This window comes from Alligator sinensis, unplaced genomic scaffold (assembly GCF_000455745.1).
Source record: "Alligator sinensis unplaced genomic scaffold, ASM45574v1 scaffold937_1, whole genome shotgun sequence".
Lineage (NCBI taxonomy): Eukaryota > Metazoa > Chordata > Crocodylia > Alligatoridae > Alligator > Alligator sinensis.
Genome location: NW_005842257.1, coordinates 1,485,253 through 1,508,092, shown reverse-complemented (window position 1 = coordinate 1,508,092; position 22,840 = coordinate 1,485,253). Strand labels below are relative to the sequence as shown.

At 43.5% G+C, this 22,840-nt stretch overlaps 2 protein-coding genes across 2 annotated transcripts in view; both read left to right on the top strand.

Annotated features, from left to right (window-relative positions):
- EOGT (EGF domain specific O-linked N-acetylglucosamine transferase) overlaps nt 1-4,596 on the top strand; it is a 121,671-nt gene extending 117,075 nt beyond the window's left edge. Inside the window, exon 18 of the transcript XR_003095011.1 lies at nt 4,480-4,596. The gene's annotated coding sequence lies outside the window, so the exon portion shown is untranslated. The remainder of the gene's footprint in view (nt 1-4,479) is intronic.
- FAM19A4 (family with sequence similarity 19 member A4, C-C motif chemokine like) overlaps nt 1-22,263 on the top strand; it is a 100,400-nt gene extending 78,137 nt beyond the window's left edge. Inside the window, exons 5-7 of the mRNA XM_006027622.2 lie at nt 4,480-4,635; nt 17,709-17,833; nt 22,122-22,263. Coding sequence (XP_006027684.2) covers nt 4,480-4,635; nt 17,709-17,833; nt 22,122-22,133 — 293 coding nt within the window. The 3' untranslated portion in view covers nt 22,134-22,263. The remainder of the gene's footprint in view (nt 1-4,479; nt 4,636-17,708; nt 17,834-22,121) is intronic.
- The last annotated feature ends 577 nt before the right edge of the window (nt 22,264-22,840 follow it).

Sequence of the window (22,840 nt, the reverse complement as noted above, 5' to 3'; positions counted from 1 at the left end):
CGTGTGGAAAGCTAGCCTGCTCATATGGGGTGCTCAAAGTTTGCAGAGCACGTGTTTGCTGCCACTTCTGTGCGCCGTGGAGACGTGGGCATGATACTAGCGAGCAAATGTACAATTGAGAGGCCCGCGAGGGTCGGGAGATCGGCACGATACTAGTGGGCAAATGTACAATTGAGAGGCCCGCGAGGGTCGGGAGAAAAGTAGATGGGGATGTGGGGAAGGGGGAAGCCTGTTATGCAATGCATGCAGATGCGCATATAGTCAAATGTATGTCAGTCAGAGGTATGTATATATATGCATGCATATAGAGTCAAATGGATGTATATGCATATGTATATACAAGCCTATACATACATTAGACTGTATATGCAAGCATATATTCAAAGTATGTATATGCATACAGTCAAATGTATGTATATGCATGCATATACAGTCAAATATAGTCAAAGGTATGCAAAATTTGCATGCTGTGTAGATGTCTCCTGGCCTTTCAGTCATTTCCACTTCTTCAGTCTGGAGCAGTGGCTCTGCTCCGATTTACTGAGAAGAGAAAGAGAACAGCAGGGTATCGTATTGTCTTCCGCAGCGAAAGATTGCCACTCTCTTAAGCTTAGCCACCTACCTTTACCACTGGGCAAGTGGAGGACATCTTTCCTTAGCTTTCCGCGTGGTTGGAAAGTATATAGTACTTACGTTGTAATCTAGCCGAGCCAATGCACACATTCGGGACATAATTCCATTTTGATTTCTGCTTCCTGTTGTCACTGTGCAGCAGCTGGCTCCTGGCATGAGCCTTGCACCTTAGGGAAATGGTGTCACTGCCTTAAAATTCAAACATACTCATTTCAAACCAGGCCTCGTGCTTCAGGCTGCGCTCTCGAGGCTGAATCCTGCTTGTCTTGCTTAAGGGAGTCGTCCTGCTGGCTTAACTGTGCTCCCCCATGTAAAGCAAGCAGGACCTGGTCTTTAAAATCTATGGTCCTCCAGCTCCATGATGCTTGTTGGAGACGTTTCATCCTTATGATGTTCAGCTCTGAGAGGGTTTACACCTACTCATGTAACAGGTCAGTTTTTTCTTAGCATCTGGTGTCCAGTGAATCATGACTTTAAAATGACTAAGAACTCATTGCTTAATGTGTGATGTATGGTACATAATGACTCCAGATATGTCCATTTATCTAACACTCATTTGTACTGGTCCTGAGCTTTTCCTTCACTCCGTTATGTGATGTCCTTCCCTCTGGATGGCCTAGTCCTGGCCTCCTGGTCTTGCATTGCAGTCCTCTACAGCTTTGCCATTGATTTCAATGAGTATAATAAGATCAAACTCCTAATGACTATTGCAGTTAGCAGGGAGGTCTTTCCTTCAGTTGTGGTGGACGTTGGCTCAAGCCCTTTGTTTCATTTTGTTTCATAAATAAATACATTAACAAATAAAAGTGCTTTTAAACTAAAACATGGTGTTAATATATATTCCAGAAGCTTAGGCTTCTATTTATTATGGGAAAAATTACTGCACAGGAGAGTTTTATAGAACAATCGTTTGGAATTTATTCTTTTTATTTGTGTATCTATTTTATATATTGATTTACGGAGCAAGCACTGTCCTACAAGCCGTTTCCTTTATTATTATGATATGAGTATTAGGTGCCTGCATGGAAATACGCAGCCTGCCAATAAACCTTATACAATGGGTATCAGAGATGGTTTTTATGCTGTGTTCAACATTTTTCCAACTTTCTATAAAATACATTATGCATTTTACTGCTGTAGCATCTATTGCTTAAAAGTACAGTGCATTTTTGTTCTCCTCAGGAAAAAAAAAATAATCCTAGTTTTTTCTTTTTCATATTGAGTGCACAAATGGAAGACTGAATTTCTTTTTCAGTATTATGTATGCATTGCTAGCTGTCCATTGAGATTGTTCTGAATACAGATTTGGCCTCAGAAATCAGGCATATCTCCAGCTGTGTTCAAAATTCTTGTGAAATCAAAACACACACATCAAAGCAATGCTGTGAAGCCAACTTTTTTTGGGTTTTTTTTAAGAGTATATATATTTTAATATTCTTCATTATTTGAGAAACTTACTTAGAAGTAGTACTTCGAGCTGGACTGTTCTCAGTGGGGGCAGATGACAGAACAAGGAGCAATGGGCTCAAGTTGCTAGAAGGGAAGTTGATGTTGGATATTAGGAAAAACTTTCTCACTAGGAGGGTAGTAAAACACTGGAACAGGCTATCCAGAGGGGTGGTGGACTCTCCATCCTTGGAGGTTTTTAAGGCATAGCTAGACAAATCTTTGGCTGGGATACTGTAGTTGGGGCTGGTCCTGCTTGGAGCAGGGGGTTGGACTAGATGTGACCTCCTGAGGTCCCTTCATCCCTACTGCAGCTCCTGACTTGGCTGATTTTTGTGGATTTCCACTTGGAAACTTTGGCCAATTCTGCCCGAGACCACTTGTCTGAGTCAAGAGAGCAGGATTTGGTGCATATCTATTTTCTGATTTGCATCCTAAAAACAATGACTGACTGGGTAGGTCTACACCCCAAACGAAGAGGGGATTGTTGCATGTTTTAGCATACCCGTGTCAGCTCAGTCTCAGCAGCTGTAGTAGTAAAGACTCCAGTGTCATGGGGCTTTCACATGTGCTTACAACCCGAGTGTGCACTCAGAGTCCCTGGAGGTTTTGTAGTCTAGCAGCCTCTGCTCCTGCGTCTTCACTGTTATTGCTAATGTGTACTATCAAGATAATACAGGTCTGCTAGCACAGCTGAGTTTTGATGTATAGACACCCCCTCTCTTTCATATGTAGCTTTTGTCTCCGGGCGCTGAGTAGAGATGGGTCAAAGCAGCAAAATTCAGATTCAGGATTCAGGGTTTTGGGGGTCAGTGATTTGCATTCAGCCCATACTAGAGATAAGGAGCAGGCCCTACAAGGCTGAGTCTTATGCTGTCACACACACTGACTTACCCCGCAGAAGCCAGCGGCTGCAGTCCAGGACTGGGGCATGCCAAGTGTTGCAGCGGGAGTGCCTGGAGCCATGTAAACCAGCTGCAAGTGAGAGCAGCACCCAGAGAGGTTGTGCCTCTGGCCGCTAACAACCCCGGCACAGATACTGGTGCTTTGTCTTTCCTGCCGGTCACTAAATGGAAGCAGCCGTGGAACATGTGGCATGGACAGAGTGCATTGCGCTTGAGTTTTCCCATTTGAATAGCAGGCTCTGTATTATTTTTCTTTTATTTGCTGCCACGCCGTGATCTCGTAACAATAAACAGTGTCACTTGGTAATAATAGACAATGGGGAGGGAATTTTTAGCAGTTAATTGGGGAGATAAGTCGTCTTAGCCCAGTTGGTTATTAGCTGCCAGGACATTACCGACTTGCGTGTGCCCCCCAGCTCCTCCAAGTATCTGAAGTTCTCAGTTACTAGGAAAACAGGACCCTTTGCCACTGTAATGTTCCCAGTGGGTTGGACAGATCTCTTTGTTTCTCTGCTGTGTTCTGGCTTTCACCTTACTTTTCTTTCTTCTCCTGCACCTTTGATATTACATACCTGCCTCCACTACTTGCATCCTTTTCATATAAAGCACTGATGCAGCTTTGATGGTAACTACTTTAGTATTCTCTGCAGCATCTTTCTGTCAAGCGAGCTTATTATTATAAGAAACTTTTATATCGCGTCGTTAATTTACAAGTGCTTTACAAACAGAGATGAGACCTGGCCAGTGCCTTGAAGAACCTGTCATCTAGTTAAGACAAGACAAACACAGGGTGAGGAGCTTGATGACAGTTTGGGACAGGAAAAGGTTTTGAAATGATTAATGAGAAAAGAGGGAGGGATTCTTTGAAGTGCTAGTTTCAGGGGAGGGGATGAAGCAGAGCAGAGAGGGTGCCTGAGAGACACGGAGGAAGAAGGCCCCCCCGGGCGTAGGGAGGTGAAATGGAAGAAGGTGTGAAGACAAGAATGCAAAAGCAATGAGACGACGGGGTCTGCGGGTGAAGCTAGGGGATTGAACTGAGACCAGGGCAACAGTGTTTGGAGCTAATGGTAAGGCAGGGACCCTGAGCCTCATTTGATAAAATAGGAAGCCGGTGAGAGAGTTTGAGGAGGGTGAAGCTACAATGTCTGCATACATCTCTCCATCTAGATCCTCTGCCTATCTAGGCCATAGTCCATCTAATAAACTCGTCTGGTCTGTTTTTGTCTCCATGTGTTTATAAGGCTTCTTGGTGGGGGGAGGCAGATAAAAAAAATCAAGTATCATCAGGATGAACTAGTGTTCATTAGCCATCATGTGCTTAGTGCAAGTAAGGAGCCTATTCCTTCAGGGAGCTTTGCACTTTCCCCTCCTGGTGGCTCCCGTGGAAGTGGAAGAGGCTCAGCACCATGCAGAGATATGCGGTGCCTCTTTGGGAGCGAATTCCCTTTATTTTCATGCTAAGGCAACCTGACACTCTTCTCCCTGTGATTGCTAGGCCAGCACCAAGTGAAGCAAGGGACGTGTGAAGTGGTCGCAGTGCATCGCTGCTGCAACAAGAACCGCATAGAAGAACGCTCTCAAACGGTCAAGTGCTCTTGCTTCCCAGGGCAGGTTGCAGGCACGACAAGGGCGCAGCCCTCCTGTGTGGAAGGTAAGCAGTCGCTCCCTCGTTTCCTCCTGCTCCGGGTTGCGTGCGGAATACCGTCTCCTTGCTTGTTTGACTTTCTGCTGCCTAGAAAGCATAATCCTCCCTTTTGTTAACTTGGGAAACATCCCCACGCTTTGATGATAACGAGCGCGTGCATAAATCTTGGTGTAATTAATCCCCTTAATATATGTACTCGTCCATTTCACGTCCATGCCAATAACACATCTTAATTCTTCTTCATGCAAATTCCCCTTCAAAACTAGCTTAAAACCAGCCCAGAAATTTGAGCTAGTTCATTAACCCATCCGATTGCCTGTAGACTGAGCATCATGGCTGTGGGATTGCTGAGGCGTAAAGAAACCATTAGATGGTTGTCATTTCAGTGGTTCCTAACCAGGGGTAGGCAGCTAAGTGTTGGGGCATCTGAGTCTGTTGACTTGCTCTCTAGATTGGCCTTCCTACGTCCCTGATTGAGAATGGTGAGGGTGGCCAAAATTTGCAGTGGGCTTCCAAGGGAGGTGGTGCTCTCCCTTACCTTTAAGAGAAGGCTGGACAAGGCATGTGGCTGGGGTCATCTGACTCTTTTCTGCCTAGGCAAGGGGTCGGACTTGATGATCTGTTGAGGTCCCTTCCAACCCTAGTGTCTATGAATGTGTGCAGTAGACCCCAACGTGTCATTACTCTCCCATGTCTATTCAGCTTCGTGCATTGTAACTGGCTGAAGTTTGAAGAAGCTCAAGAGAATCAGCTGTATAGGATGTAGCTAACAATGGGTGCGTCTACACGAGACGCTTACTGCACAGTAGCCTAATAACTCTGTGCAGTAGCGTGCTGGGCAAAAACCGTGCTAATACGCTACCACGCATTAGTATTAGGCTACTGTGCAGTAAGTGTCACTAAAAACCTACGCGCCGGCACTACTGTGCAGTAGTGCAAGTTACTGTGCGCTGATTTAGTACTTGGTTATCCAAGTACTAAAGTTAATGCACAGTAAGTATGGCGCATTAATGAATGTGTAGACCTGCCCAGTAGGCTGACAAGACGTGCAGCTGATAAACAGAGAGCTGTGGTACAACAGATCTGATCCAGCCATACCCCTGCCCTTGGGTGAATAATTCAGCGCAGAGGCACTGAGGGTGTGTCCTGTCTGCAGGCAAAGGTGTGATGCCACTTGTGTAGACATCCCAAGCTAGCCTTAATCTAACTAGCTCCAGTATTGATAGGTGGGTAGTCATGGCAGCACAGAGCTTGCATGGGGACTAACTACCCAAACATATATTGCACTTCTTGAGCAGGTTTTGCAGCTAAGCTATGCAGTGCAAGGGCCACACTATCGTTGCTAGACAAGTTGGCAGGTTTAAAGCTAGGTCAGTTATATCAAAAGGGCTGCAGTCACACCTTGACTGTAGTTGAAGCCATACCCTTACAATCTTCAGTTTCTTGGCACTAGTAAATAAATAGCCCTTTGGATAAATCTTCATTAGACTATTATTTAGATTTAAAAATTTCTAAACTAATAATCTAATTTATTTAGATTTAAAAAGTTCTAAACTAAGACATTTTCTCTTTAGTTGAGGCAGTTGGCCACTGTGATATTTTTATCGCTGAGATATACACCACTAAAAAGACTAAAAACATCTCAACCTATTTCACTGTTTCTCTACTAACAAATATACCTATTTCCAACCCCAGATTTTTTATGTTAGCAAATGCCTGTTATAAGTCTTCATTAGCTTATTTGTCAGTAAGAATTAAAAGGATCTTCCAATATAAAATTCTGTGAAATTTACATTTAAATTGAAACAAAGCTGGAAAATGTTTTAGTAGCTTACTGTTAATTAATATTGACACAGAAATCACTGTGTCCTGCATTTTTGTTAATCCAGAAGGAAGATACTTATCTTCTGTTTTCATTGCTTTTCACACAAAATCATGACCTTTACAAGTTAAATATAAAAACAGCTACATTTTTCTAACTTTCAGCAATATTTTACTCTAGTTATAAGCCAGCAAATACATGCACCATGTCTGATTTTATTGCTCTCCTTGCCTATTTACATATTTTCTGCGAAACTCTTTATTTAGGGAACAGATTTGGCTTAATGTTTAAAATTTTCATACATTGTAATTCATGCAAACAAATCATCCTTAATTGTTGAGTTTCTCCGAATAATCCTTCCTCTTGTATCATGTGCAGTACCAATTCCTTTTACATGCCGTACCATGCAACATTGATACTGTTCTTTATGATGGGAAATCAACTCTAGTTATTTATTAAAATATACTTTAGGATTACATAGGTAACACTAGGCTTCCCTGATTGAATGACATAAATCCGCAGTGCAGTGGTAGCCTAATTAATTTTTAGCAAACGGTTGTTGAAACAATTTAATTGTACCTTTTCCATTCAAATCTGCTTGAAATTAAATAGGAGAAGACATTATGAGTGCAAGATTTTGAGTTACAAATAGGAGCCTTTAATCTTTTTTCCTTAGGGTGATGCTTTAACATACTTAACCTGTTTCTGTCAACATTTAGGTCTTCATTCAGGAAGATGCCATTTGGCTCCTATAGTGTAGAAACCATAGTTTTCTGCTCCAAGCCTCAACATTTGATTTTTTTTTTGTCACTTCATATCCAGCTTTCTATGGAAACTTCCACACTGCAGAAATCAGAAGTAGAGTTTATTGAACATGGCTTTTAATGACCTGACTTGTAGAACTAATTAGTTTAATATGATGTAAGAGATTCATTTTTCTTTTCCAAGAGCTTTTACTAAGGTCAGGAAGGTTTAATTTGATGATATTTAGCACATTTGTAACACGAGTTTTAAACGAGGATTCACTGAAAGTGCAAAATTACTATTCTGGTTACATTCTAACCAATATCAAATATTGGACAGAGCACTTGATTTGAGCGACTTCTGAAAGTATCGTCTCCGACCTTTAGTCTTTACCCAATATTAATTATTATCTATATATTAGGGTGACACTCAACCCCTTCTGCCAAGTGCTGTCTACATGCATACGACAAGAAAGACATTCCCTGCCCAAATTGCTTACAACCCATGCAACCTTATTATGAGAAAAGTGAAATAAAGGGTATAACTACATCTCGTGCCAGACTACACGACCCTTGTCCACACAACATGAACAGCCCTGTTGATTTCAAGGGACCTACTCAGCTGGGTTATGTGAACTAGGGTTGCACAGCTGGCCTTGGGATGCTACTTTGGGAAGAATCCTGATGCCATAAGGCAAAACATATTGGGAAAATAATGACAAATGATTCAGGATAGAAAGCGTTCATAAAAGCGGCCTTTACAGTCTTTATAATGGACTTTGTGTGATCTGGCTAGATTCTGCTTGCATTTACAAGATGTAAACTGGAAATAGCACCATTAAAATAAAACTGTAAAGCTATAGGAAATGGGAGAAGAGTCAGGCCTTCTCTCCATTCATATTCGGATTGTCTGTGTATTTGGGCTGAGAGCTCTTCAGGAGTTAGGAAGTGTCCATGTCTTCTTCTGTGCCTCGTCCAGCATTAAGCAGCTACTGGAATGGAGTCAATTGATAGTTCCCACATTGTGATTTCCAGGATGCTGGGGGTCTGCTGGGCCGTGGTATGGGGTCTGCATCTCTCTGGGCGGCACGTACCTTTATGGTATTTTCACTTGAAAGTTTTGGTGCCAAGGGGATTTGGCGCTCTGCAAAGGGGGTCACAGGGTCTGGAAACCACTGGAGTAAAAGGCAAGCATCTATTTCATTCATAGTAATGTGATTTAAAAAGCTTGAGGGAAAAAATTCCCAAAAAATTATCAACAAGTCCTGCCCTTCTCACAACTCAGATGAACATTATTACACTAATTTAGATCCATCTAAAATGTAGTCAGACTTTTCAGGAAATGATCATAAAATATATTTAAAAAAAACGTATAAGCAGGACAATTAAGGAATGTGCATTGTTTTTTGATATCTTTGGTTTGGGGCATAGCTTTTTGGTCTTTCCCCTTTATCACTAACTCTGGCCCATAAGCATTTCCTGATTCAGCTCTAGCTGAAGTCAGCGGTAGCCTAAGGGATCTCTGTTGATAAGTAGTGTGCTTTATGCCTTCTTGTGTAAAAGGCAATGAAATTAGGTTTAAAAATCATCATTAAGGCTTTTAGAATAGAATCATAGGCCAGCTGGATATTTCCATTTTAAAAGAGCTTGGACAGATGGTAAAGAACTTTGCACAAGGTCAAATTAAACCAGCAGTTTTACTGCAGCAGCACAATATATTAAAATTAAGTACCATGTAAGGAATTAGCGAATACGAATTAAAAAATCCATTCAACTGCACGCAACGATACTTAGGGCCAACTTTCAGCAAAGCCCCCATTTTGAGCTGATGTATACATGTAAGTAGGTAATTACAAACATATCTGACTCTTTGTTCAGGGCTGTGGTTGACTGGAAGAATGTGCACATTTTGGCCGGATACAGACATTACAGTTTGACTGATATGAGTAACTGGAAACCCGGACTATTCCTGTAACACAACAGAAGTTTGGCGCACACAGACTGGTTTAGAACTGGCAGAATAAGTACAGACAGTCAAAAAGCCCAAGGGTGAATTGATATAGTCTTTGCAGGTTAGTCTAAGCTGCATACATTGAATCAATAAGCAAGTGAACAGACATTCATGTTTGATTTTGGAAATGCAGCCACATGCCTGCAGTGGCCCAGGCCAGAACCCAGGGGGCGCTAGAGCACACCTCCCTGCTGGGCTGGAGCAGACAGCTTGGGCAAGGCTGGCCAGCCCCACCCTGTGAGGGGGGTTTGCAGGAGTGTTGCAAAGCATCCTGGGATGCTGGGGGATTGCAAGTTTACTTGAATCTGGAGGGGATCTGGGACAGAAGTTCAATAAATTGGTTTAACCTAAATCAGTTAAGTCTGATACTACATCCATCCAGGTTTACCTTAAACCGGTTTTGCCCATTTTGAAAGTGGTTTATGTGCATTGAACTTCTGTCATGTTACAGACGTGATCCAGTTTCTGATCACTTGCACTGGTTTCTGTCTAATTTCTGTCCTTAGCCTGAATGTCTGTATGGGCATGGGTGGGCATCAGCCCTAGGGGTGCTGTGCCCTGCCACGGCTGGGCCCTGGCCCTGGCCTCGGGTGGCTTCGTAGCCACACGGGCCCGGCCCTGCCCTGGGCCCTCCCTCGGCCGAGCGCAGATCCTGGGGCAGGCAGAGGTGACTTTGGCAGTGACCACCCGACCCCAGGCATGGGGCTCACCCAGGTACCGCAGCCACGAGTCCCGGAGCGGGTCATGGGTCATAGACTGGATGACATGCGGCCCTGGATCCTCGCACTTACGGCACGCTTGAAGTGCAAGGATCCAGCGGTGTAAGTAATGACATAGGTGTAAATAGTGGAGCGCCACAAGTGCGGAGCACCGCAAGTCGGAGCGCTGTAAGTCGAGGACTGCCTGTACCTAGCTTTTGTGACACCATTAGCAACCTGTAGATACAGAGATAAACCCTAAGCGAAGGTTGCTGACCATTTCATGAAGAACCAGTAGGAATGGCTTCCCCTCACCTGTGTAAAGCTATTGAAACCAGGTGTTGTGTGGGAACAGATTGCAGTGAAGGGAACAGGGACACCATTGCTTCTGGGGGTATTGGGGTCTTTGCTTATGTGTAGTCTTTAGGATCTTTGCTTATGTGTAGTTTGGGTCCTGTGCCTCTTTGCCTAGCCCTAACCACCCCGCTGCTCCACCCTGTCTTTATCAGACATTGAGGCTCCTTATATGAGCCAAGCTAGGTGCAGATGTTCACAGTGCCCCTGTCAGGGATCAAAGGGGGGCAGAACGGTGTAACAGGCCTCCTCCCCTTTAAGGCACTTACCCAAAACTGTTTAAGTTAAGTAGAAATTCAAATCAGCTGAGCAACTCTGGTGAAATGAGGGAATTGAGGAAGGCCTTCGCTTTGAATAACCCTGGACCGGCAATGGGTGGGAAGAAGACTCCCCATGCACTGTAGGAAGGAAGGCAAACACTCATTAAGTCCTGGAAACGCATCAGCCTGAAAGTCTTAAGTGCCTCAAGCATCAGGAATTGAGCTTTAAATTGAATCCTCATTCACGTTACACAATCTCATTTGTAAAATGGACCCGATAATACTTCCTGTGTTGTGAGGCTTAATTAATATTTGTAGAGCGCTTTGCGCTTCTACATTGTCTTTCATCCGAGGATCTTAAAATATTGGTAGTAGCAGAAGTCAAAGTAGCTCATTAAAAAGAAGGGTAGGAAGGTGAAAAGCAGTGTTTACTATGGATCAGGGTTTCCCATAGCACGGGAAAGTCGTCTGCTATAGTTTAGAAGAGGACGCAAGGGCACAGGGTCTTGTTCTGAAACGAGGTGTTGAAGTAGTATATTTATCCTGTGCTCATGATGGGCCACTCGTTTTTTTTCTCACTGGAGTGACAGGACTTTAGAAGCAGCGAACAAGGAACCATTTATCATATACAAACGCACGCATGCATATATGTGTAATTTTAGTCCCAGATGCTATTCACTCGCTTTTTGTTTGGCCACTTTTTCCTCCTATGTGCACACTTCATTTCCCAGGGGTTCTCTGAGCCTCCGAAGACAGTCCAGCTCCATGCTTTGAGCAGCTCTGCAGTAGGTGAATAGAGCTGCTGAGCTCAGAACAGAGCAGAACATATGAAAGAAAGAATTTGAAATAAGCAGCAAATGCAACAAATAATCATACAAAAAAAAAAGGGGGGGGAACATAACCACAATGAATTTCAACTCTAAGATTTGATCAGAGCCAAAGAAAATGTTATTCAGCAAAGGTCAACTTGCTCCGCTGTGAACAAGCAGTAAACATTAACATTCAAAGTGATCATTATGAGATTTAGTTTTCTCCCTTTTTCTTTGTAGAAATAAATGCCCTCCAGTATGTACCTCCAGCCTGACTGACAGACACAGCCAGGGAAGTGAAGCATTGAGAAGTTTTGTCTGTAGCAAAGCTACCTTTCTCAAGTGTGTTAAGTGTATCTAGGTCCATCATAAGTCAAACTATCCCCCACCCGGGCATTTCTATTAGTAATGGATTCCACCTTTGGCCGCGAGGACAAAATGTTAGACAGAAAAATGTATGTGAAAATTAGGAGCTTTTTTAAAAGAGGTTATTAGAGGCCCAGAAGGCATGATTCCACAATTAAAAGAGGCAACATCTTTTTGCTATAAGGCCTGCCTAGTTCCATGGTGCAATTAAAGCAGGAAATAAAAAAAAATAAAAATTCTGGTATGTAGCAAATGGTTATTGGTTTAAAAATTGCTATGCTGTATTTGGTAAGGAGCAGGATGCCGTGCTTATATGGGATGGCAATGACAAAATACTTTCCAGCCCATTGTAGAATAATAGCCTTAAAAACTAGGGACTTTGAGAGGCCATCTAATGCATCCCTGTGCACCCAACAAAGATCAACTGTGCCTAAACCATTCCTGACAGACACTAAAACCTGCTTTTAACATAGTAACTAAGGAGAATGTTGAATAATATCTACTGGGGGTAAACTTATGTCAGTCATCAAACCTGGAAAATTTGCACCCAAGAGTTTTAAAAGAGCTGGGAAAGGATAGCTTCCCCCCAAAGATGTTCATTTTTAATAAGACTAGGAATATTTGGGGAATTTAAGAAGTGTCATGCTGATATTGAAAAAGGCTAGTTAGGGAAAAAACTATATGGCAGTAAACTTGACATAATACCCTTACAAAATACAGAAATTACCCTGGCAAAATAATTAAAAGGCTGATATGGGATTCAATTAATAAAGTGTTAATGGGTAAGAACATAGTTAATGCTGGTCAACTTGGTTTCCTGGAAAATGGACTTGTCAAACAAACCTGACTTCATTCTTGGACAAGTTTAGAAGTGGGATTGCTAAAGGTCTGTACAAATGAAATAAACTTTAGAACTAAGCCAAATACGTTACAAAAGGGCATTCTGATTTAAGAAAAAATGCACCGTACAGTGTCCAATAAGTGCATGCTAAATGGCTTAAGAACTGGCTAGCTGATGGATCTCAAATTGCAGTCATCAGCGAGGAATCCTCATTAAAGGGAATGTTTCAATTAGGTTTTGGCAGGGATTGGCACTGGGCCAGATCCTAATCCACGTTTTTTTCAGGGGTCTGGGAGAAAAAAATAAAATCACTGCTGCCAAAACTTAGAGAGGACCGAAAGACTGACTGAGAAGATAATTATGAGCTCAGGGCAGCCAGACCAATCACTTGGTAAGCCAGACCCATTCGAAAAGAAATGCAGTGAAACACCTTATATCAGGGCTGTCTAGCTGGTGGCTGGCGGGTTGCTTGAAGCCCGTCAAGGATTAAGCTGCAGCTCCAGGCACTGCAGGGAGGACCCTTTGGCTCGCATGGCTCGGTGTGCAGTCCAGGAGTGTATGGCCCATGCTGTGTGCAGCTGGGGGGTCCCACACCTGCTGGCCCCTCACTTGGACAGCTCTGCCTTATGTCAAGAGATTGTACAAGCTCTGTCTGCTCAGCTTAACTAAAATCAAACAATGAGGTGACAAGAGAAGTACCTTTGAGGGGAAGAAAATACTGAGCCCTTTCATCTAGGAGACAAAGGAGCCGTAAGAACCAGTGGCTGGACGCTGAACCCAGATTAATTCAAATGGGAAATAAGGCACATTTTGACCATTGTGGAAGACTACCAAGAGGGAAGTGGATTTTCCATCTCTTGACATCTTCAGATCTAAATGTGGAGGCCTGTCTAGAAGGCATGCTGTAATCAAAACACAAATGTATTAAGCTCAGTCCGAGGATAAGTGGGTGAATTGTAGCAGCCTGTGATATATTAAAGGTGAGGCTTCACGATCTCATGGTACCTTCTGGCATTCAGCTCTATCAGTCTGAAATTTCAGTGGAGTCACCCTATGTAGGGGACCGTGCCAGCAAAAGATTTATTTGCAGGAGGGTAACCCACAGCAAATGAGCTGGTGGATGTCAGACCAAGGCAGCATCCTCTTCCTTCAAGATGCGGGTTGTATGTGAGGCTGACATACCCAATCCCATTCCTTAGAAAAATTGGTTATCGAAACCTCTCCGAGAACCACTCAAGCTGATAAGGGATGGGAATAACATAAATCCACCCAGGAGTCAGAGAGTTACAGGGAGAGCAGAAGTGAAGGAAGTCTTGCCATGAAGAAGTTTACTCTGTTTAAAGGCCTGACGGTGAGAGCTGTTCCCTTTGTAAGATAAGAGATACACGTGAAATGAACAGTTGTGTCCAGAGGGCTGAAAAATACAGAACTACAAACATATTAGACATTACGGGTACAAGGTAATCCTGACATAACTAGACATATGAATTAGTGCTTTCCTGAAGCAAAGAATAGGTGGTTTGCTGTAGCAACCAGAATAAGGTGCATTACATTTATCAAGAAAGTGTTATTCTGAGGGTAGTTTTCAGAACAGAGTAGACATCAGTCAATGAAAGGAAAAGAATTGGTTTCATTTAAAAAGAACCATAAGTAGAGACGGGCCAAAGTTGAAATATTCAATCTATATAAGAGCTTGCAGAGCTCTTCCAAGTGCTGATTTATTCTGCAGTGCTTTCAATTAGCATCCGCGCCAGCTTTTTATGGCAAGTGGTATTTCTAGAAATTTGGGGCTCACCTTTGCATTTGCTTTATTTTTCTACAGGCGTTAACTCCATTCAGATCAGTGGAGTTACACCAGTGTAAAACTGCAGGAGTGCAGTGCTGAATCCAACCCTATGCTGTACTGTTGGCCATTTATCTTGCTACCTCATTCCTGAAATGATTCCTTGAAAGGTGTTCAGTAAGATATTGGAAATGGGTAGAGATTAGATGTGGGCAGATGAAAATGGCTTCATGTTCAGAGAGATCTATTGGGGGCTGGTCTCAAATTTCATCTTGACCAATTGATGACAGGTACAAAAAAGAAAGAAAGAAAACTAGGACTGTGCACTACAGAAAGAAAGAAACAATTATGTGTAGACATGGTGAATGGGATGTTAATAGAGGGAGAAGTAGGCATCGCGGTGGTTAGAGATGAGGTGCCTAATGCCTATTGGTGATCACATTTGAGTTCAGTGTGTAGATTCCCAACCCAGTGCAGGAAGAAAATTTGGTACCTAAGAATGGGATCCAAAAAAGCCAATGTGAGGACTAGAGAAACGTTCAAACCAGCTAGGAAAAGTTAAGGAGAACATAGGGTTGAGTTTTCCTCCCCCTTTCTGGGGTTAGGCATTTACTCTGGGTAGCAGGTTCACAACCCTGGACTCTCTCTGGGAGTTTGGTACTTCCCCAAAGAGGGATCAGTCCTCTTTCCATGAAAATCCAGGTGGAAGAGGTGCACACTACACCTGGACTAGCTCAGTGGTTAGAGCACTTGCCCAAGTTGGGGAAATCTTGGCTCAGCCAGAGGAGGTATGAACCTGCTATGCCCATCTCGCAGGAAATGGACCCACCCACCCCCGTGCTATAGACTCTTTTTGGGTGGGGGGAGGACTCCCTTTTCCTCCTGTTGGATTTGTTCCCTGCTGCACGAAATAACAGCACATACGTGGGGACGTAGGAGGGAGTAAGGCTAACTCCTGGTGCTTAGGAGACTGGGATTCCAGTTGACCATCCACTGAATATGCCAGTATATGATGCTCAGAGTTCACTGGATAGTCAGTATATGATGCTAAGAGTTCATCCTGATTCTCCCAGGTGAGTGGCCTAACTACTGGGCTATTAGCAACATAGGCTCCCACTAGGCTATTAGAAACAGGATCTCTCTGTGATACAATGAATACTTAATTATTCTACATGGTTGGGACACCTTCAACCCACTCCCATCCCTTAGACATGGTCAGAAAAGGTGGTTAAGAGCATTGAATTGAGCCCATAAGCTGGGTAAGTGCTTTAACTCCTGAGCTCTCAGCTGAACGGAGACTGCCACCACCTTCTCCTCTGGCTGTGCTTTGTGCGGAGCCCATTTCTTGAGACGGGCGCTGAGGATGCCTCCTGGATGAAGCAGATGAGACAAGATAGAGGGACATCCAGTTTGTGAACCCTGTCGGGGCATATATGAGAGCAGCTAGGTGCCAAATGGGGAACATAAGGGTGCCTAAATCTCTTTGTGGATGTAGCTCTCTGTGAGTACAGCAAGTTAGTCATGAATTGCGCCCTTAAAATACCGATGGCAAAGAGAATGAGTCAGAGTTTTAGGAAATAGCAAAGATATCAAACAAACTGCTCAGATGGTAATATATTCAGAGTGGAAACAATCCCTTAAGTCCCATGAAGCATAATCAAGTTTCACTGAAATTAGTCAGTCAATAGTCAATTAGTTAGAGTAGATGCAAATTCTTGGTGGCACACACCATGTGTTTATTTTATAAGTCTGATAGGTTGGATGCATCGTTCCAAAAGTGGTGTCTGAAGTCAAACTGTTACTTCAAAAAGGTATTTTGCAGTCCAAAGATGCCTCTAAGTGCCAAGTAAAATTAAAAAAAAAAAAGCAAAAAAAACCCCGTAGAAAATAAGTAATTGAATCAGCATTTCAGCAATCTACTAATGTCAGCTTGCTGTTAGTTAACCTAATTTGGAGACTGCAGAAGTACAAATACATTTTGGAATTAATGAAAAATGGTTTATTCCTTACAAGAAGTAAACCATATTATTTTTGTACATCTCATTAGAGTAAAGAACACAATTCAGTATTTTGTGCACATAGTTAAATGATGCAAAGTATCTCTCTAATAGGTATAGCCAGATTTTATTTGAAGTCCAAATTAGACTAGGTAAGATTATAAAACCGTATCTTCCATAATGATTTTCTGTGATTTGCCTATTGCCACCTACCATGCTAATGTTAAATAAAGAAGGCATGCAGATAGCCGCAATATTTTGTGGTGGAAATCTATCTGTTATCTTTAATATTAGTCCTGGCTGTGTCTGTAAATCTTATAAGCATAGTCTGATTAAGGGGAAATATCTTAAGAGCAGAATATTAATAAACAGGCACGTTTAATGCTATAGCCTTCACAAATATAGGGTAATATTGAGAGTGCAGTTGGAAGTAGGTTCTTAGTAAAATATGCATATGCCTTCCAGTGTTATTACTGTAGAGTCCCCACTCCCTGCATGTGCCTCATATAGGATCCTCTTAGTTCCCACTTCTGAAACATTATATTTTCTTACCAAAAAGGACTTACTGGACCACATCCGAGTTAAACATTTGCTACCCTGCACCCTGGGAATGCCCTTCAGAGCAGTTCTATATGATGTGCTCATTAGCTGCTACTGTTCTTATTAATTAACTGTATTATGGTGATGAAAGCATCATTGACCCATAGCTGGGACCAATAGCATCGGCTGTGACTGGGGTGATCCAGTTCATAAATGGTACAGACCAGGCCAGTGTGTGGACATAAGGTGATCACTGCCGTGGATCTTCCTAATCACGGCACATCCTATGTGGGAGGGGAGCTCTGGTTACTGGCAAGGCTGTTTCTCCCCCCCGCCCATTCCCCATGCAGTTTCCAAGACCAAAGTTGTAGGAAAGAGCTGGTCTCACTTCATGCCCTGCCTGATCATGCAAGTAGCTGGGCATAGGAGCTGAGGTTTAATCATGTACTTTTAGTTTCATACCAGCTAAGGTAACCTATTGCTAGAGATCAGCATCCTCCAACCCATATCCTGCACACCGTGAGACCCTGCTGTAGAAATTGTGGGTATGGAGGTCCTGAATTTCATCAGCAATTAGATCCAGGTAGCATAAACACTGAAAGTCATTGAATAAATAACTCAGCCCAGCAAATGCAATGGGATCGGTCTCCTTGTGTGCATAAGGAGGACTGATATCAGTAAAAGTTTTAGGATCCTGGAAGACAAGTTAACCACAGCGCTTATATTCAAGATCAGTGCCCGTAATGGTTTGCATGTTGTTTTAACCGAACGCTGACATATTTTCCGACAAGCGTTTCCCTGCTGCTGAGACAGTCGCCAGCATGAGAAAACGTTTTGCTCTGTTTCTTTTTCCAGCCTCCATTGTCCTGCAGAAGTGGTGGTGTCACATGAACCCCTGTCTGGATGGAGAGGACTGTAAGGTGCTGCCAGACTATTCAGGTTGGTCTTGCAGCAGTGGAAATAAAGTCAAAACCACAAAGGCAAGTATAGAGATAGCGTCTCTTTAAAGGTGACAGCCTGGCAACAACACTTACTCATTGCATTACACCTGCCCTGCTAATACTGGCATCACTATCATCCACTTCAGTGCCAGGTACAAGAGTGAAGAGACTGCTGCCTCTGCAAATACAGCTCTGCCCTGTGCCCAGGCTAATTAAATTAGCTGGGTGGTGGGGCAGAGATCCCTGGGAGTCATTTGGGGCCTGCATAACCCTAGCACCTCCCCCACTTTGGGGGAAAAAGACATAAGATCCTTATAACAGCATATCACACAGCTCTGCCTCATCCTTAGTCTCCCCATCGAGCTGGCAATTGCTTCACAAAATCTTGTCCTGCTAGCCTCCTTAGAGGGGTGGTGTCATGGCCCTCCATGTCCAAGCACGACTCTGCCTGTCCCGAGTACCGGTTGCCAAGCCTGGGCATGGGCCAGCTTGTGTAGAGATTTAGCATCATGCTCGAATAGCCAGTAGATCAAGGGCGGCCAACCTCTGTGTGTGGCATGTGGCAGAGCAGGGAGGGGACAGGGAGATAGGGTAGGAAGCAGAAAGCAGAGAAGCAACTTGGGCAGGGTGCATGGGGTGGAAGCAGAAAACGTAGCAGCAGATCAGGCAGGGAGCACAGGGCTGGGAGCCAAAAGCAGAGCAGCCATTAGGGCAGGAGAAGGGGACCTGAGTAGCACTCAGGGAGGTTATGGGGCTAATTTGTGGTACACCGCACAGAACAGGTTGCCCCCCTGCAGTAGATCAACCCCTTCTACACTTACTTGGGGTCCAACCTTTCACCTTTTAACGAGGAGACAACCTGTTCTGCTATGAACAACTCCGCAGAGGCTGGTCCATTAGTGCAAGGACTGTGCTCTCAGAAGGACCAGGCCTTGGATTATGCAAAATGAGAACCCAGGGGCAAGATTTTCACAAGCCCGGCCCTGTCTCCCTGCTTAGGGACCCAGCTGCCATCCCCTTGATGTAGGGAGACACCCGGGAAGTATGTTTGAGTTGATGCACCTCATTGACCTTATTTTAGCTTATAAAATGGGCAGCGGTCAAAGTTCTCTTGTCCCTCAGGAAGTCCCTCCCTGACTTTCTGAGGGGTTGAGAGTCCACCCTGGCCTCAGGAGGGGCGACTAGGTGCTTTGGGAATCAGCCTAGGCCTTGTTAGGGGCTTAATGTCAGCTACCCATTCTTTTAAACATATTGGCCAAGATCTTCACTGATTGATCCAGTCTCATAGCAAATGGCCGATGAAGATAAAATGTTCTGGACCGCTGCCAATTCAACAAGCTAAAATTAGTTCAGCGAGGTGCAGCAACTCATCGTTACTTCCTGGGTGTCTCCATGCATCAAAGGGACGGCACTGTCCAGCAGGCAGTGACCTGCAAAGACATATGTTTATCCTCTCCTTTGCATCCTCTTCAAGCTGAGGATTGATGTTGTTCTTTTATATTATAGTCTGTATTAATAAAGATGTACTGATGCCAAGTGCCCTTTGATAGTGACTGCTTCACACAGGAGCAAGGACATAAATTCAGGGGAAGCCATACACATCAGGCAGCTGTTATGTGAACGTGCGAGTGGTCTTTAATTCAGGATCAGTGACCCAGATTTGATGGGGATGAAACTGTTTTTTTCTTTTGGAATCAAAATGCTTTAAGGCAGAGACTGTCTTTTCATGTATGCATGTGCAGCACCCAGCACAATGGAGCTCCTGGGGTCCTTGGGCATTGCTACCATAGAAATAAAAATACCGGGCACGTCTACATGTGCAATTAATGCGGCTGAATAAACTCCAGCACAGTTTGCACTGGAGTTCATTGCTCTTGGGCCCTGCATTTGTACATGCACCTGGGACCGCAGCACACTGAGCACCTCTGGCTGGCAGGGAGCCCCACCATAGGATAGTTCTTGTGTCCGGCTGTATTATACTTAGTTTACTCCAGCCTAATATCACCGCACGTGTAGATGGTGATGTTTTTACTGTGGAGCTAATTAGTCAGCTCTGTAGATGCATCCACTTAGTGCTAACAAGGTAATGACTAAAAGCTGCTTTGAAAGGCACCAGGATCCAGTGAAAGATGGTGCTTTGTTCAAGAAACAAGCCAATAGCTGACTTATTCGAAGTGAAAGTCCCACCATAAACTGCCCTGGTGCAGCTTCCTTGTTAATCTGGCTTTGCAATAGAACTGTGTTGTAGACAATGCAGATAAGGCACTTTTTATGCTCTGCATTCATATGATTTTTCTGGCCCATCTGGGCTCTGTTTAGTCGTTCATCTGTGTTTCCATATTCCTCCATCAGTAGGTAAGCCTACAAGAGTCGCTTTGTAAGGCAGGAATATAAATGTAACATCGTCCCCAGCAGAAGTGACGTTTCATTTGGCACTTCAAGAACTCAAAGTTGCAGAATACTGTTCCCAAAGTCATCGTGCTGCTATAGCCGGCTTTTAGTATTCGGCCAGCTGAGAATAATTCTGAAATCATAAAACTTTGTTTCTCTTATTAATCCAAACAAGGCTGACTTGAACTGTATAAAGCATTTTATGTCTTTTACACATCTTATGCACATATTGTAAATTCTTTTGTAAAACTGCCTCTGGCTACCGTGTGCGGATGGTACTGCAGTTCCTAAAAAAACACTGACAGACCGTTGCTCTACATTAAAAGATTGTACTGGAAAATAAATGCAGGTTAATGTATACAATGATTCTATCATGAGGAAAAAAAGATGTATTTTTTGATAAGGGGACAGGATGCTCTTTCAGAATCCAAGGCAATTTATAACCCCAGCCCCAATATTTGATGGTAGCTCATGAAAAGAGTAAAAATGCAACATGAGCATGTGCAATGTTCCTGTTATTACTAAACAAGTGAACAAGAGTGGAAAGGTTACTTCTCAGAGTAATTCATAGATTCATAGATGTTAGGGTCGGAAGGGACCTCAATAGATCATCGAGTCCGACCCCCTGCATCAGCAAGAAAGAGTGCTGCATAAGCAGGAAAGTGCTGGGTCTAGATGACCCCAGCTAGATACTCATCTAACCTCCTCTTGAAGACCCCCAGGATAGGGGAGAGCACCACCTCCCTTGGGAGCCCGTTCCAGACCTTGGCCACTCGAACTGTGAAGAAGTTCTTCCTAATGTCCAGTCTAAATCTACTCTCTGCTAGCTTGTGGCCATTATTTCGTTACCCCCGGGGGCGCCTTGGTGAATAAAACCTCACCAATTCCCTTCTGTGCCCCCCGTGATGAACTTATTGGCAGCCACAAGGTCGCCTCTCAACCTTCTCTTGCGGAGGCTGAAAAGGTCCAGGTTTCATAGATTCAATTATCTGGTGAAGGTAGAGAAAAAGGGATCGACTACATTTTGGGCTTATTTATAGTCACTGAGTCTGTGCTTGTTTGTAATCACTAAGGAAAACCAGATCAACCAGATGTTTTAAATGCATTTTAGCTGGGATCAAGGACTCGAGTTTGATCTGCTGAACTGCCCATGCAGTTTCTGACCAACTAACGGTTGAAAAATTGCTGGGGAACTTAACCTTAAGTGCCTGTATGGACATGAGCCCAACTGCAAACACTACACATGAATATGGAAGCACTTGTCTTAACTGAAGGACTGTTCTCAAATGGATCCAGGTTCTGTATCTTGCCATTGAACCTGAGCACCCATTTGCCTCCACTGACCATAATCATTGCACCATTCAGGACTCTTTGTGCCATTTCCCCATCTCCCTTTGACGAACATTGGACTATTTCCAGCCTTGGTAATGCTGCTTTAGGCCCTTTCCCTCTGATTTCCTCATCAATGCCCTCACTTCCTAGGATATTTTGACTCCTTTCTCTGTGGCCTTCCCAAGCCTCAGCTCTCCGGCATTAGTGGAAGTCAGTTCCCCATCTCTTTATACATATAGAGAAGTATGTCCAGATCAGGTCATCCTTTGAAGTCAATCAGCTTCCATTGCCTGTGGCCTGCTCTGTATGATCTTCAAGAAAGGCATTAAACGAGACCATGCTGAAAAGAAAGATTTTTTTTAAGACAAAGAGGCACTTAATTCCCTTGGGAAAGTCAATGGGAATTAGAGACTGAAATCCCCTTACCATGAATAGCATGTGCCTGACGCTGGCATATGTCTTCTGGTTATGTGCAGGTCATGTGCAATGGGTACAATTTTATCAGGTGGCATGCTCATTCATCCAATTCATTTGCAGGGCAAAAGCAGATTTATCACTGTTGTCCTGTTTGTTTCTGAGCACGTAACTCTCTCTCCTTTTGTAGGTGACACGGTAGCGAAGAATAGACATCTGTGTCATTGCTGGGACAATGGGATTTGCAGCTGCGTTGCTTGGGTATTACGCTCAGACCCTTTTTTGAGAGGACATTGTAGACTTCACACTTTGAACTTGTGCAGTCGGTGAGCACGAAGGACAGCGCTTCTCCTTTGGACTGAGCGGCACGTCTTGATTCAGGATCTTCCCACATTTAATTTGAAAAAGGAATTTTGCTTCTCTCTAAAAGACACCTTTGATTCTCCTCCACCTGCAAGCAGTTCATAGAAGCACACACACGTGGGCTATAAGATTTTATTTACAGCACTATGAGCTCTAAAATTGATTTAGATGATTTTTGAGCCGTCAAGAACGTTGGGAGGAAAATGAAAGAATCTACATGAATTCATTTGAAGGTACTGCCATCTCACCTACAGCACAGTGGACCAATGTGAAGCTGATCCAATAGCCAAATAAGCCTCAGGGCTAGTGCTCTAGTAAACCATGCCTCAGTGTTTTTTTTCAGCTGTGATTTAGTAAATATTGATTCTGTACGAAGGTGAAAAGATGGCTCTTATGAATCAGTAGCATTATGTGTATGCCATACTTTTGTTACAGCTTGTGCAATTATATTTATTTCTGTAGATGGTTTCAAATATTTTAACTTTTACATTCATAGCTGGTATGGGGAAGCACAGGACAGCAACTAAATCTTGTAGTAGAGATAGA